This window comes from Electrophorus electricus, chromosome 14, assembly GCF_013358815.1.
Source record: "Electrophorus electricus isolate fEleEle1 chromosome 14, fEleEle1.pri, whole genome shotgun sequence".
Taxonomy (NCBI): Eukaryota; Metazoa; Chordata; class Actinopteri; order Gymnotiformes; family Gymnotidae; genus Electrophorus; species Electrophorus electricus.
In genome coordinates, this window is record NC_049548.1 from 22,542,549 (window position 1) to 22,560,048 (window position 17,500).

Genomic DNA, 17,500 nt, shown 5'->3' on the forward strand with positions numbered 1-17,500 from the left:
TTTAATTTTCTGTCAGTCATCATTCTAGATTATGTTCGCTAGAATTAATGTGGGCTTCTCAACTCCTTTTTAACGCCTTGAAATAACATTATAAATAAAGCTAAATAAACTACTAATTTTGCACATTATCAATTTATTCATTCTTCACCCTGATCCCCCCAGGGTTGGTGATCCATTCTGCGTCCACTCAGGACATCGGACTCAGCCCACAGCGAACTACAATACCCACAAGCCTCCTGTTCGATTCCAACCCCCCCCAGATAATCTGTTCCACCTATGTCTCATTTTCCCTGTTTCTCCCTATAAATGTCCAGTTTGTTCAGTCTGTCATTGAGAAGTCACGTTTCCTAACGTTTCTGACCCGCCGTATCCGTGCATGTTATGCTGGTTACTGTTTCTACGCGTATTCTGGATTTACTCTTTTGCCTGTTCCCTGTTGGATTATTGTCTGCCCTCTGGATTACACTGTTCTCTTTTGGATTGCCTCTTTCATTAATAAATTCAGTCTTCCTGCACTTGACTCCATTTCCACTCATCGGCTCTGACACAGGAAATCTGCTAAAAGCGTACAAGTGAACATCCATTAAAAGGTGAACTGGCTAACGAGCGAGGAGAAGCTGCGTCAAAGCTCGTGATTCCGCCGCTTGTCTAAAGGCCTAAAAGCAACCACACAGGTGCGGGCAGAGCGCAGGTTTTCCCAAACTCCTGCTGGCAGAGCTCACCACAGGCCGGTGGACGTCCCAGAATGCTCGCTCCTGACTGTCCAGGATCTTGCGCTCAATTTTGTCTCGTTTCTTGTCCACCCTGAAAGGAAGAAGACTTAGATGAGAGTGCAGAGACGGTGGACACACTGTGGACGCATAGATGCAGCATTAAAATCAATAGCAATTATGGGAATGAGATTTATCTGGACATGCATAATTAAAGACAAAAACAAAGCATTTAATGAGCAAGTATGTTAAAATGTGTATATGTGCACATAATAGATAAATTATAAATAGAAAATGTGCATAGTACTGTGTAGTATTACAGATTATATTTAGTATTATGTATTAACACTAGTACTAGTACTTGGTGTTTAGTATTATGTATTAGTAATAGTGTTTAATATTATGTATTAGTATTAATGTTTAGTATTATGTATTATTAGTATCCTGCTTGTCAATATGAAATGTTTATTTTAGATTTTATAATAATTCTAAATGTATAGAATGCTCACTCCACTGCATTTCACAGTAAGAATGTTTTTACTTCATTTATACAACACTACATTTATACAACAACCATAGTTCCTCATTATTCTTTAAGAGAACAACTGTAGAGTTGACGATGTGCTTTCACACTACAGGTCACCAATCAGGGCACAGCATGTGTATTTAACCGGACGTGTTCGTACTAATCTTGGACGTGTTCGATGCAGCCTAAGTGCTCGAGAACACATGGAGACGCGCCAAGAGAGTTTGAAAAAGCCTTCGAATAAAACCTCATAAATGACAGATAACCCGTCACGTCGCTCACGGCACAGCTGGGTTCACCTGCAGGAATTTTCTTCATTTCTGGAATTGGAGAAGAATTCCTTCATTTTCAAAAGCCTCTGCTCACGCTGCATCAGCAGGAAGCTTGAAAAGAGTCTAAAGTTCCATGTTTTAAGGAATGACACCTGAGAAGACATGCCATCAGGACAAATATGACCCGGCAAATCAGGGAGAAACAGGACAAGGGTCCAAAACTACACACACGGCCGCCCGTGTAGAGTTAAACCGGCCCTACGTGTAAAGTTAAACCGGCCGCCCGTGTAGTGTTAAACCGACTGTCCATGTAATCTTAAACCGGCCGTCCATGTAACGTTAAACCGGCCCTACGTGTAAAGTTAAACTGGCTGCCCGTGTAGTGTTAAACCGGCCGCCCGTGTAGAGTTAAACCGGGTTTGGTGTAACGTTAAACCGGCCATCTGTGTAACATTAAACCGGCCATCTGTGTAACATTAAACCGGCTGTGGTGTAGCGTTAAACCGGCTGTGGTGTAGCGTTAAACCAGCCGTCTGTGTAGTGTTAAACTGGCTGTGGTGTAATGTTAAACTGGCTGTGGTGTAACGTTAAACCAGCCCTCTGTGTAACGTTAAATCGGCTGTGGTGTAACGTTAAACCGGCCCTCTGTGTAACGTTAAACCGGCTGTGGTGTAGCATTAAACTGGCTTGTTTGTGTGTAACGTTAAACCGGCTGTGGTGTAACGTTAAACCAGCTCGTTCGTGTAGCGTTAAACCGGCTGTGGTGTAACGTTAAACCGGCTTGTTTGTGTAACGTTAAACCGGCTCGTTTGTGTAACGTTAAACCGGCTGTGGTGTAACGTTAAACCGGCTGTGGTGTAACGTTAAACCAGCTGTGGTGTAACGTTAAACCGGCTGTGGTGTAACATTAAACCGGCTCGTTTGTGTAATGTTAAACCGGCTGTGGTGTAACTTTAAACCGGCTGTGGTGTAACGTTAAACCGGCTTGTTTGTGTAACGTTAAACCGGCTTGTTTGTGTAACGTTAAACCGGCTTTACGTAAATCAGTCAGGCAGGTTTTTGTATTTTTATAGTAAAATGAAAGTGTTTCTCTTCCTTTGTTGCCATGACACAACACATTCAGACCCAGTGGATGCAGTGAAAATGCTTTAAATCACTCCGATTTCTCCAGGGGACATTCAACTGCATATGGTCTACTAACTCCTCAGTTAAAATGGGTAGACGTAAGAACATGATCCAAAAACAAAAACTAAATATTATTAAAATATTTAATTATTCTATTAAATATTCCAATATGTCCCATTTAGATTTTATTATTTTTGCATATTATCTCCGTTTTATCTACTTAATTTTTCTTTGTTTTATTACTGATAAACCAGTGAACACATTAAAAGGATTCACTATTAAATGATAAAATATGAATATCTGGGCTGTGAAGCCATTTTTGTTCTTTAAATGGTAATTGATTTGTTGTACTGGTACTGGGGTGGTACGTCCCAGGGATGTTTATCTTCTCTTAAGTACTGGATGTGCGTGTGTATCTGGTGAAATGCAGACTCTTACCGGATCAGTTGCTGCTGTTTACAGACAGGGTTGCCAAAACACTATTTACACTTACGCCATTTAGCATAATTACATTTACACTTTTATCCAAAGCTACTTGCAATTGAGGATTAAGGGGTGCAACAGTGGCAACCCGGCAGTGGTGGGGCTTGAACTGGCAACCTTCTGGTTACCTTCACCACTGACCTCCCTCTTCCCCAGTCAGATCCTGGTTTCTGCCACATTAAGGCGGCCCCCTTTGCACAAACAGCAGTAGTAACGAGGCACTTTGAACGTCTAGTCATGGTCCAAACCCCGAAGAGTGTGTCAGACACCTCGCCTCAACTCCAGTTCACTAATCGATCCAACAGATCCACAGAAGATGCCGTCTCATCTGCTGTTCCCACAGCTCTCTCGCGCCTAGAGCGGAAACGCGGCCGTGTGTTCACCCTTTCATCCAAACTGAGTGACACTGCACACTCGCGGTCCAACACACTCCACCTGCTGCACTAGTGTGGATCCCACCTGGTGAAGGCAGCACATCAAAGGCTGTACCTCTTCCCAAAATGTGTGGCACCGAAGCCAAATAAACAAACAGCTATGACACTTTTTACCCTAACCCTGCTCACAGGTACCACAGCCACTAACCACGCACACACACCCAGCCCAGTGCTCTCAACATGCTACACCTGAAGACTCTAAGGCTATAAAACTGAATATGTACCTTTTTCATTTGTCTTTTTGCAGAATCCACCAAATGTTCTTGACCTTTTTAAACGTTATTTTTACCAATATGAATATTTCTAGTACTTGTACAGTGATTATAGTGTAGAGTGTAGTTTCTAATGCTTATGTAGATATTATAAAGTACAGCTTCTAATACTTATGTTGTGATTATAGTATATAGTTTACAGTTTCTAATACTTATGTTGTGATTATAGTGTACAGTTTACGGTTCCTAATATTAAATAGTTATTGTGTATAGTGTACAGTTTCTAATGCTTAAATAGTTATAGTGTATAGTGTACAGTTCCTAATACTTAAATATAGTGTATATTGTACAGTTTCTAATGCTTAAATAGTTATAGTGTAGTTTCTAATACTTAAATAGTTATAGTGTAGTTTCTAATACTTAAATAGTTATAGTGTAGTGTAGTTTCTAATGCTTAAATAGTTATAGTGTATAGTGTACAGTTCCTAATACTTAAATATAGTGTATAGTGTACAGTTTCTAATGCTTAAATAGTTATAGTGTATAGTGTAGTTTCTAATACTTAAATAGTTATAGTGTATAGTGTAGTTTCTAATACTTAATAGTTAGTGTATACAGTTTCTAATACTTAATAGTTAGTGTATAGTGTACAGTTTCTAATACTTAAATAGTTATAGTGTATAGTGTAGTTTCTAATACTTAGCTATAGTGTATAGTGTAGTTTCTAATACTTAGTTATAGTGTATAGTGTACAGTTTCTAATACTTAAATAGTTATAGTGTAGTGTACAGTTTCTAATACTTAAATAGTTATAGTGTATAGTGTACAGTTTCTAATACTTAATACTTATAGTGTATAGTGTACAGTTTCTAGTGCTTAAATAGTTATAGTGTATAGTGTAGTTTCTAATACTTAAATAGTTATAGTGTATAGTGTACAGTTTCTAATACTTAAATAGTTATAGTGTATAGTGTAGTTTCTAATACTTAAATAGTTAGTGTATAGTGTAGTTTCTAATACTTAGCTATAGTGTATAGTGTAGTTTCTAATACTTAGTTATAGTGTATAGTGTACAGTTTCTAGTGCTTAAATAGTTATAGTGTATAGTGTAGTTTCTAATACTTAAATAGTTATTGTGTATAGTGTACAGTTTCTGATACTTAATACTTAGTGTATAGTGTACAGTTTCTAATACTTAAATAGTTATAGTGTATATTGTACAGTCTCTAATACTTATAGTGTATATTGTACAGTTTCTAGTGCTTAAATAGTTAGTGTATAGTGTAGTTTCTAATACTTAAATAGTTATTGTGTATAGTGTACAGTTTCTGATACTTAATACTTATAGTGTATAGTGTACAGTTTCTAATACTTAAATAGTTATAGTGTAGTTTCTAATACTTAAATAGTTATAGTGTATAGTGTACAGTTTCTAATACTTAATACTTAATACTTATAGTGTATATTGTACAGTTTCTAGTGCTTAAATAGTTAGTGTATAGTGTAGTTTCTAATACTTAAATAGTTATTGTGTATAGTGTACAGTTTCTGATACTTAATACTTATAGTGTATAGTGTACAGTTTCTAATACTTAAATAGTTATAGTGTAGTTTCTAATACTTAAATAGTTATAGTGTATAGTGTACAGTTTCTAATACTTAATACTTAATACTTATAGTGTGTACCGCCTCCGTCACAGAATGTGCAGCCCCATAGAGGCGAGGCAAGGGGAGGCGAGGCGAGTAGCCCAGATTGGGTTCACCTGCTTGCAGCGCAGAAGGTGGCTATGAAGCAGCAGCAGCAGGAGATTGTGGAGATATGTTCTCTGCTTCTGAGTTTCGGACAGCATGTTAATCGCCTCCCCTCCCGTTACCCCACCTGTTCCAGAATGGATGAAGTGCTACCCCCGAGACGTACGGAAAGAGACCCAGAGGGGTGTGAGGGCTTTCTTGTGCAGTGCAGTCTTTTTTTTGCATATCAGCGCCACCTGCTCGACCACGCCAGAGTGTCTTTTGTAATCTCCAGGCTCACAGGGAAAACCCGTACCTGGGGAGATGCTCTCGTGACTAATGTCTCCCCGCTGATGAATGATTACACCGCTTTTATTCAGGATCTTAAGGCGGTGTTTTACCATCCACGTCAAGGGAGAGTGTGCGGACAATCCTTGCTAGAGCTAAAACAAGGAGTCCAAACTGCGCCGGATTACGCCATGGAGTTCCAGACACTAGCTGCGGGAACTCGCTGGAACGAGCCGACCTTAGTAGCCGCTTTTATGCACGGACTGAGAGCGGACCTTCAGGCGGAATTAACATCACTGAACGAGGTAGTGCACCTGGCGATCGCATGTGACCGCCTGTTGCAGGAGCAACGCCGGCAGTTTCACCGTGGGCTGCCACGGCGGGAGAATGACTCCACGATTGGGCAGGTGGAGGCCCTAGTGGAGCCCATGCAGCTAAGGATGTAGCAGGAATGCAAGGCAAGCCAAAGAACCGAGGGAGAAGCCAAAGTTCGGGGAGTCTTTCCCCGAACCTTTCTATGTGTAGGCAGTCGTACATCAGGGTCGCCGGCTCTCTGCATCGGCGCTAGTTGATTCAGGGGCAATGTAATGGACTGGGGCTTCGCAAGGAGGCACTGCGTTAAGCGTGCGGGCGCTCGACGGAGGACCCGTGGGGTCGGGCTTCATAACTCATATTACTCCAGTGAGCTGTTGGCACAGTACCCTTACCCGCTCCACATAGTCCCAGCAGCACTCGAGCAGCTAAGGGGAGCCCGGTTGTTCACAAAGTTGGACCTTCGTAGCATGTAGAACATAATTAGGATTAGGGAAAGTGATGAATGGAAAACTGCTTTCAGTACGTCCTCCGGACATTATGAATATCTAGTCCTGCCGTATGGTCTAGTTACTGCCCCTTCTATCTTTCAGGCCTACATCAATGAGGTCCTACGGGAGTTCTTAGGTAGATCTTTCAATACATATATAGACGACATCCTGGTCTATTCTTCCTCCTGGGACCAACATGTGCGTGACGTATGGGCTGTCCTCCGCACCTCCTGCAGAACCACCTCTACTGCAAACTGGAAAAGTGTGAGTTCCATCGTAGAGAGGAGAGTTTCCTGGGGTACATCACCTGCGAGGGCACTGTACGCATTCAACCGTGCAAGGTGAAGGCAGTAAGGGATTGGCCTAGACCGCAAACTCACAGCAAGCTATAACGTTTCCTGGGATCTGCGAATTTCTATCGTAGATTCATTAAATCCTTTAGTACTCTGGCTACACCTCTCACGGACCTACTCCGCGGACAATCTAAGAACTCCGAGGCGGAGAAGTCCTTCGCGGAGCAAAAAGCCGCCTTCTCCACCGCTCCGGTATTGCAGCGATCGGACCCGAACAAGCCATTGTTCGGTGGGCACGGTGTTGTCGCAACACAAGGGAAAGGCAGGGCAGCTAAAGCCCATTTCCTACTTTTCGAAGAAACTAAGCCCCGCAGAAAGAAATGATGGAATTGGGGATCATGAACTTCTTGCAATGAAACTAGCATTTGAGGAGTGGAGGCACTGGTTAGAGGGAGCACAACACCACTTTTTGGTCATCACAGACCATAAGAATTTGGAATACCTCCAAACTGCTGAAAGGCTCAATTCCAGACAAGCCCGATGGTCACTCTTCTTTATGAGAAAAAATGTGAGGGCAGACACGCTCATGGCAGCACCTTGCAGAAGCCCAATCCACCAGCCTGGAGCCGGTTCTCTCACCCACCTGTTTCCTGGCCACGCTGAGATGGGACCGAAACTGGAATATAGAGGCAATGAATCCACACCCACACTGCCCACCTAACCGTCTCTTTGAACAACTCTGTCACCGTCGAGCCCTGATCACGTGGGCACACACCTCTGTGGTGACAGGCCACCCAGGAGCAACCCGTATGATGCAGCTACTGAGTGCTTGCCATGAACAAAGAGATCTTCAGGTATGTGGCATCTTGCGCGGAGTGTGCCCACAGCAAAACTCCATGCACACCACCTGCAGGTAAACTGCTTCCGCTACCCACACCTCTACGACCCTGGTCTCACTTGGGAATTGATTTCGTCACAGATCTACCCGTTTCCGAGGGCAACACGGTTATCTTAGTCACTATGGACCGGTTTTCTAAAATGGTGCGATTCCTTCCACTTAAGGGTCTTAAGACCCTGCTATGAACCTGGACGGATGGTGTGGGTGTCTAGGAAAGATGGCCGTGCGGGATCCAATGGGAAATTAGCCGTGAGATCTGAGAGTCCATAAACCATCACTGGGCGTATTAACGAGGTCACCTACCACGTGGGCCTGCCCGGACACTCGGGCCTACCATGCATCAGCCCTGAAACCGGTGGTGGAGGGTCCCCTCTTCGAGGAGGATAGTCCCTCGAGTGCTCTGCCTCCTGCCCTAGAGATGGAGGGAGGACCAGCACACAAGGTGAGGGCCCTGCTTGATTCCAGACGGAGAGGCACGCAGTTGCAGTACCTCATGGACTGGGAAGGGTACAGGCCGTAGATGTGATGCTGGATACCGGCCTCCCAAATTGGTTGGTCCTCGACCTCACCGCCTCCTACCACAGGGTGCATTCTCAGAGGCCTGCTCCAGGAGGCTGGCACGGTTAGTCGGGCCAGCTAGCAGGAAGGACACGCCCACTCCTGCTAAGGATCACACCTCTTTCCTGCCCCGCTCATAGCCTCCTGATTACTGATTACTTTCACCTGTTCCTTAATTATTTTCTGCCTTATTTAAACCCACAGATCCCAGGCAACGGGGCTGCACATTAGTGGGCCTTCGACGTCACGTCTAGACGAGTCACTGCGTTACCTTGAGAAGAACATACTTCTGATTTTTGTGTTTTGTTAAGTGCTTCCATCGCTGAGAACCCGATGGATAATAAAGAGCGCTTTCTTGCAACCCCGCCTCTCGTTTCCACTTAACTGCCAACATTACACTTATGTTGTGATTATAGTGTACAGTTTACAGTTTCTAATACTGAAATAGTTATAGTGTATAGTGTACAGTTTCTAAAAGACCAGGCAGCTGATATCTAGCTGTCATGCTGATTAGAAAAGCAGATTGGTGATTTAATAGGGGGTGGTGCTTGAAGTCACTGTCTTCTTCTGTTGCCATGGTTACCTCCAAGAAAACGTGCAGTCATTGCTTTGCATCAAAAGGGCTTTACAGGCAGGGACACTGTTGCTTGAAAGATCGCGCTTAAATCAACCATTTATTGGATCACCGAGAATTTCAAGGCTCCAGGATGCCCAATAGAGTCCAGCAAGTACCAGGATGTCTCCTAAAGAGGATTCGGCTACAGGATCGGGTCACCACTGGTGCAAGGCCTGCTCAGGACTGGCAGCAGACAAAAATGAGGGCATCTGCACGCAAAATGAGGTGAAGGCTCTTGGAAGAAGATGGCCTGGTGTCAAGAAAGGCAGAAAGGAAGCCACTTCTCTCCAAGTAAATCCATCAAGGGCAGACTGACACTCTGCAGGAAGTATAGGGACTGGACTGCAGAGGATTGGGGTAAAGTTATTTTCTCTGATGAAGCCCCCTTCAGACTGTTTGGGACAACCGGACAAATGATTATCCAGAGAAGAAAAGGTGAGAGATACCGTGAGTCCTGAGCCATGCCCATAGCAAAGCATCTTGGGACCATCCATGTGTGGGTTTGCTTCTCATCCAAGCGAGTGGGCTGACTCACAATTTTGCTTAAGAACACTGCTATGAATGAAGAATGGTATCAAAATATCCGTCAAGACTCCCAATGATCCAGGAGCAAGTCGGTGATGAATGATACTTGTTCCAGCACCACATGACAAGCCAAATGTGATAACCAAGTGGCTCAGTGAACAAAACTTTGTTAAGCCCATGGCCAGGAAACTCCCCAGATCTCAAACCCAAAGAGAACCATTCGGCCCGCAAGCTGATATCCAGCATGCCAGTGCGAACTGCAGAAGTCTTGAAAAAGGCTCAACACTGTAATTAGAAACTGGAGTTATTTGTCAATAAAAGTAAAATAAAATGTATGAAATGCTTAGAATTGTATACCATAGAAACTTCTGACAAATTAAAATCATTCAGCTATGTTGAGGAACAGAAACTCTAGCACTTATTGCAATGTATTGATTATTGTACTGATGTTGACTGCACCTGTGTAACTCTAGTATTTATTGTTTATTGCTCTTAGTGTTGTCTGTTATAGAGTTTATATGTGTTTCACACTCATCAGCAGTGATCCCTGTATTCTACAGTATTCTAGTTCATTGGTATCTGTGACTCTAACCTACTGTACTGTACTAGGATGCATCTATGAGGAAATGACAAAGCACTTTTGTAAGTCGCTCTGGATAAGAGCGTCTGCTAAATGCCATAAATGTTAATGTGGTACTAAGTATGTTAAACACACAAATGTTTTTCAGTTGTATGTACGTAGGATGCTTCTAGAAGCTCTGTGGGTCTGAGGCACGGGACCCGTGGCTGAGGCAGGGATGTCTGGCACAGGAACTGAAGAACACACGAGCCTGGTACTCACTTGGCTTGAGCTTCCGCTTGCATGAATATGAACTCCCATTTCCTCGCAAAAGCCCTCTGGAGACGCGCTAAACTCTCCTGAAAACACACACACGCACTCATTGAACCGCATTGTTACAAAGAAGTTACTCACACCCATAATTTACATACATAATGATTCCTGCTTTTCATGGGGAAACCGTCAACAAATGCTGAATGGAGCTGAAGTAACACACGACCAAGTTCAACTAAGAACAAAGGCGACAATTAAAACGCATCATAAGAAGCACAACTTTAACTCTGCAAAGCAACAAACAAAAAAGGAAGCCATTATGGCTCTCTGTGAGTACAGGCTCTTTAATACGCATGAGTGTGTGTGTGTGTGTGTGTGTGTGTGTGTGTGTGTGTGTGTGTGCAGCTTACAGCTTCATAGTCAGCAAGCTCCAGCCTCGCTTTGTTCTGCATTGTTCGTTTGCAGAGGTAAACAGCTGTAGACATGGGGGAGATAGAGAGATGAAGAAGAGAGAGAGAGAGAGAGTGTGTGTTGGAAAGCGGAGAGGTATGACAACCACATATTTTTATACCAACATCTAATAATACATTTTCTTACAAATACAAATAGAATATACAATCAAATACCATCAAGTACAAACACTGTGGGCCAGCAACTGAAGTCAGAAGGTATGAGAGAGTGACTGAAAAACGTATTTTAGCGTTACCCATAAAGTTAGCTGAGGAACGTTTGTTATCACATTTTAAAGCACAGGTTAGTGATCCTGCGTTTGAAATTGTGTAAAACTACTCAGGTAGGGATCACCATCATCCAGTTTTACGTCTCAATTGACAGAATATGAGCTTCCATCAAATTGAAAGAAAATTTGCAATTGTTTCTTTTTTCCATTTCTGTAGTTATGCAGAAATGTACAATATTCCGGTGCAGCTAGATCGAGCGCGCGTGTGTGTGTGTGTGTGTGTGTGTGTGTGTGTGTGAGACAGAGAAAGAGAGAAAATGAGTCTCCCCATTTCTCTGTAGTCGTTGTGCTGTAGTCCAGTAGTAACTATGTGGGATTAACCACAGATTAGGAGAGCAGCGTGTGGCAGTAAATTTCCTTCGGGTTAACGCGATTTCGCAATACCATCTTTTTCAAGAGTCGTCTAACAAGAGTCTAAAAGTGTGCATATAAGCACAAAGCGCCAGGAGATCGTGTGAGGTCATCAAGAGTGCAGGGCCCTGTGGGTGACCCTCCCCAACCTGATCCTCCATTATAGAAACCTTGTTCATCGATTCGGGCTCCGTATCCAAGGTGTCCGACCAGTACTGCTAGTTAAAGACTACAAGTCACATTTGTAGTGAACAAAGCACAGCAGAACAATGGTAGCAGAGGGGAGAGGAGAGGAGGAGAGGGGAGGAGAGGAAGAGAGGAGAGGGGAGAGGAGAGGAGAGAGGAGAGGAGAGGGGAGAGGAGAGGAGAGGAGAGGAGAGGAGAGAGGAGAGGAGAGGAGGAGATAGGAGGAGAGGAGAGGGGAGAGGAGAAGAGGGGAGGAGAGGAGAGAAGAGGAGAGAGGAGAGGAGAGGAGAGAGGAGAGGAGAGGAGATTTGTATTTTCAGAGTTGCTTGGCCATGGCTTTACCTACTTAACACCAACTTTAAGTGGGATTGCATAAACTGTAAAGCAAATCCAAACACACAGAAAATGTGCAAAGTAGGTAAATGTATGAAATAAGCAAACCTTCATACCTATGTCCTAACCTCTCCACACACTCCCCAACGTCCTAACCTCTCCACACACTCCCCAACATCCTAACCTCTCCACACTCTTCCCAACCTCCTAACCTTTCCACACACTCCCCAACATCCTAACCTCTCCAACGCCCTAACCTCTCCACACACTCTCCAACGCCCTAACCTCTCCACACACTTCCCAACATCCTAACCTCACCACACACTCCCCAACCTCCTAACCTCTCCACACACTCCCCAACATCCTAACCTCTCCACACACTCCCCAACATCCTAACCTCTCCACACACTCTCCAACGTCCTAACCTCTCCACACACTTCCCAACATCCTAACCTCACCACACACTCCCCAACGTCCTAACCTCTCCACACACTCTCCAACGTCCTAACCTCACACACACACTCTCCAACGTCCTAACCTCATCACACACTCCCTAATGTCCTAACCTCATCACACACTCTCCAAGGTCCTAACCTCTCCACACACTCCCCAAGGTCCTAATCTCACCACACACTTCCCAACGTCCAAACCTCTCCACACACTCCCCAACGTCCTAACCTCACCACACTCTCCCCAACGTCCTATCCTCTCCACACTCTCCCCAACGTCCTAACCTCACACATTCTCCAACGTCCTAACCTCACACACTCCTCAATGTCCTAACCTCACCACACACTCTCCAAGGTCCTAACCTCTCCACACACTCCCCAACGTCCTAACCCCTCCACACACTCCCCAACGTCCTAACCTCACACACACAATCTCCAACGTCCTAACCTCACACACACTCTCCAATGTCCTAACCTCACACACACTCTCCAATGTCCTATCCTCACACACACACTCTCCAACGTCCTAACCTTACACACACTCTCCCCAACATCCTAACCTCACAGACTCTCCCCAACGTCTCCTGAACTTCCTGTTCTATCCTTGTTGGAATTTAATCCACCATCACTGGTGCCTACAGAACGAGGCCTTGTGTAGAAGAGTTTGGAGTGCGCGAGAGACAGAGCGAATTAAGGCTCCCTCTAGTGCAGGTGAAGTGAAGCGTTGTTTACTCATGGCTCTCTTCCTTCCTGAAGTCTCATCATCCCTCGCTGTCTCTCCTGTGTGGGCTGGGGACAGGAAGTGCAACCCACACGCAACAAAGCCAGTGACGCATCACGTCCTGTCCCAACGCTGTGGCTGGTGTGCTGGGCGCGGAGGCGGCTCTCACTCACCGTAGTCCGTGTTCTCTGGTTCCCAGCAGTTGGATGGCCAGAAGTAGGGCGTCTGTGGGAAAGGAAGAATCACAGCGACAAGCAGGCGGAACAACGTCTGCAAAACTGCGTGTGAGGGGAGCTGTGTGTGTGAGGGGAGCTGTGTGTGTGAGGGGAGCTGTGAGTGTGAGGGGAGCTGTGAGTGTGAGGGGAACTCTGGGTGTGAGGGGAGCTGTGAGTGTGAGGGGAGCTCTGCGTGTGAGGGGAGCTGTGAGCATGAACATGTTTGTAGTGTGTTTTACTGGAAAATGTTTAGAAAATATTTAGAAATATGTAGATGAAAATATTCAGATATTCGTAATGTGGCCATTTACACCCAGGTGTGTGGTTACATTTGTGCAGGTAGGGGATGTGTGTGTGTGTGCAATAGGTTTTCTCCTTTGAAAATATTCAGACACTGCAGTTAAACTTTTTTAAAACTATATTTATCATACAAATCAAAGCGCTCACTGTAGTCCAGTTCAAAGTTCACTCCACTGGACCACAGACACTCTGTCTGTAAAACACGTACGTCACAATGTCCCTCGTTACTGAGTTACTCAACAACTCCATGGGTCCTTACACCTGTCCTGTCCGTCAACCAGACGTCCTCTCAGGAAAACGTATTAACTCTGATAAATGTGTTATTATCTCTCTATACAACTATAGTTGCCCTGACAATATAAACAAAGGAACTAAAAGCCAGTCTGTACCTGAAACCTGTAAAAGGTCCCGTCGTCCTTCAGGGTGAGCACGTGGTCCGAGATGGGGAAGAAATAACCATGCGCAGCCATCAGTGTTCCCAGATGAAGTGCCTCCACTGCAACGCAGACACACACACACGGTTCCACACAGGGGGCAGTGAGCAGCACAAATGTCTGAATGTGTGGGGAGCATGTAGTCTAGAGCACACACACACTCACACACACACACTCACACACACACACACGTCCCCACAGTGGTATGGTAGAAGCATGGTAGCGTGTGTTGCATGGGTATGGGTGTATCAGTGGTGTTTCTATAGTTTTTCCAGATGACCTTGACACTGCTGGTGTAAGAGTTGTCCACCAGCCAATCACATCCTGCTCATAGTGTTCCTGAGGTCAGCCACTGACCTCTGACAAGGAGCTTTAGAATGGCTTGCGCACACACATACACACACACACACACACAAAGTAATGCAGAGAAACTGGAACTCCAACCAGGTGATCTAATAACGTGGCATTTCCAGTGGTGAGTGTATAACCTCTCTGCCCTCCGTAAATGCACACATTTACATCCCAACACTTGCATGTACAAGGACGCGCACACACACACACACACACACACGCACGCACACTTAATTTAACAGCAGCTCACTTTGATCATGGTTTCTCAGAGATTAAAGGGTCGGAGTGGGTGCACTACATGTACGCCAGTAGATGTACGCAAGTAGTAGTCTCGTCTCCCTCACACACACACACACACATTCTCTTTCTTTCTCCCTTCATTCAATCTTCTGTTATAGAAGTGTTTCTCTTGTACTACATATCAGTCTCAGGCTCAGGAACCAAAACCATTCCTCTTCTGGACAAAACCTTGGACATCCAGGACGTGTGAGTGACACAGCCCAACATTCTGTATTCCAGAAAATTCTGGACAGAGATAGTGTGCACTGGCACCTCCCCCCCAACTGACACGCCCACCACTGACACGCCCACCACTGACACCCTGCCCGCTGACACGCCCACCACTGACACGCCCACCACCCAATCCAAAATCATAGTGAAACTCCAGGCCAGGGTCAAAACAGACATGGTAAGATCACCAGGGAACAGAGCTGATATCTGTTCCTAACTCCTAATTAACATATGAACTCGTCAGCACTGCACACTGATGTGTAGAAATGAAATATTCACGATGAAGAGATTTGGAAGTGTACCTGAGTGTAATAAATGTATATACGTAAAGATGTCATTCCCTCCATCATCAAAGTACAGAGAGAGCGGGAGAGAGGGAGAGAGAGAGAGAAAGAGAGAGAGAGAGAGAGAGGGAGAGAGAGAAAGAGGGAGAGAGAGAGGGAGGGAGAGAGAGGGAGAGAGAGAGGGAGGGAGAGAGAGAGGGAGGGAGAGAGAGAGGGAGGGAGGGAGAGAGAGAGAGAGGGAGGGAGAGAGAGAGAGGGAGGGAGAGAGAGAGAGGGAGAGAGAGGGAGAGAGAGAGAGAGGGAGCGGGAAGTCTTTGATGGTATTGTGTAGAGAGAAGTGTGGTGTCATTCAGAAGTCAGTGACATTTGACCCCTCTCTCAGTATGCTAGAGTAAAGAAGGTGACGTGCAGGACTTGTAACCATAGCAACAGGCTGCATGCTGCCAGAGGTCCACATAACTCTTCACCATGAGACAACATGACAACAAACAAACACGGAAAAAATAAAAGACCCAGCCAACGTCATGAGTTTTCCTGTGGCAGGACTAAGGACTCTCCCAGGGCTCACAGCCCGAGCACAGAACACGGGAGGGTTCTAGCAGAAGGTTCCAGAAGCTCGGGAAACAGTCTGAGTTGTCTGAATGGAGAGAGGGGCCAGACACCATGACTGGATCCACCATGTACCTGAGGACGGACACACACACACCCACACACACACCCCACAGCCAGAGAGAGAGAGGAGACAGACAGACAGATAATGGAGTTGGGATGTGGGATGCAGAGAGTGAGTTATGGAGAGGGCTAGAAAGAGACCAGGGGGTTGTGGGTTATTGATGAGACTCACCTACAGTGGAACTGACATTGCTATTTAGTAGTCCTCCCTCATTCATTGTGTGTGTGTGTGTGTGTGTGTGTACACAAAAGTGTGTTACACCGAGACCCGAGGGTGGAACACTAAACAGAACACTGCCCGTTTCATTCGCTCTCTCCTTATTGTCCTTTCTCTCTCTCTCTCTCTCTCTCTCTCTCTCTCTCTCTTCATACACACAGTCACTGCCTGCCATTCACACACCTCAGAGTGCCTCAATGTCCTACACACAGGCCATGCCAACGATACAGACCAAGATTCCTAGATTCCAGAACAAGATTCCCAGATTCTGAAAACTCATGCAGTCATGCAGTCTCACATTTACAGCATCTATCTGCAACTTACAACCATGACTGAACACATCTTGAGTAATTGAGGGTTAAGGGTTGTGTTCAGGGACCCAACAGTGGAAACCTGGCAGTGGTGGGACTTGAACTGGTAACCTTCTGGTTACTGGTCCAGTACCTTCACCAATGAGGGCTTACCAGTCCAAAGACAGAGAGCTACCGCTTTACTGGTTTATAGGAGAAACCACATCCAAATGCAGCAAAAGACCCTGTAGGAGACAAGCTCCGCTCCCAGCACCAATCCCACGCCCTCATCCCGGTGAGCCGCACCACAGAACACACTCGGACCGCGCCGCAGAACTCCCGCACATCTGGGAATGTCCCCACTTTAACCACAGATGCTGGAGAAGAGAGTTCTCAGTCCCAGCTCTGTTCAGGTGTTTACTGTATCGTGTGCGTGTGTGTGTGCATGTGTAAGCGTGAGCGCGTCAGACGATGTCGGATCCTATAGTCTAACGATCAGTTTTCTCCTTCTCCACACTTCCACGTTTCTTATGATAATCCGTTTTATCCCCTCACATTGACTGTTAGAAATACACACACATGTGCACAGAAACGCACACACACTCAAGCAACATCAGAAATCGACACGAAGCCTCCTCGGTTCCTCAGGGAACTTGGATCTGGGACAGGCGTGGGATTTCTATTTCTTCCCTCAGATTGCAGAGGATAATGTAGGGTTGGGGTCAGCTAGCCTAAACACATACACACACACACACACACACACACACCACCAGGACCACTTTACCTGGGTCCTCGATGTTCAGGTTTTTAATCATCCACTGCACTATGTCAGAACCTGAAAAACATGAGAGAGAGAGAGAGAGAGAGGGAGAGAATGAGGGAGAGGTGAGAACTTCAACCATCCTCCTTATCCCAGCCCCGCCCTGCCGTAGCTATTCCATAGCACATCCTGGGATATTGCCTTGACTCACCCAGTAAATGTATTTCAGCACCTTTGCTTAAATGTCGATTCTAAACAAAGCAGAAACGCGTACGGCCTTCACCCCAGAGTGACTCATCACGGGTAGCCAACGCCGAGTTTGTCCCACCCGCTTAGGAAATCAGGAGTAAAAAGTCCTGGAGACCCCTGTCTGGATCACCAA

General features: G+C 45.4%; 1 protein-coding gene across 4 annotated transcripts in view; it reads right to left on the reverse strand.

The window, feature by feature from the left end:
- rgs7b (regulator of G protein signaling 7b) overlaps window positions 1–17,500 on the reverse strand; it is a 73,955-nt gene that overhangs the window by 20,451 nt on the left and 36,004 nt on the right. For 3 of the 4 annotated variants that reach the window (XM_035533509.1, XM_035533508.1, XM_035533510.1), the window contains exons 4-9: window positions 17,143–17,193; window positions 13,990–14,096; window positions 13,259–13,310; window positions 10,717–10,781; window positions 10,316–10,392; window positions 723–804 (exon numbers count right to left, since the gene is read on the reverse strand). In XM_035533509.1, the coding sequence (XP_035389402.1) occupies window positions 723–804; window positions 10,316–10,392; window positions 10,717–10,781; window positions 13,259–13,310; window positions 13,990–14,096; window positions 17,143–17,193 (434 nt within the window). The remainder of the gene's footprint in view (window positions 1–722; window positions 805–10,315; window positions 10,393–10,716; window positions 10,782–13,258; window positions 13,311–13,989; window positions 14,097–17,142; window positions 17,194–17,500) is intronic. The other variant, XM_035533511.1, reaches the window with a different exon arrangement.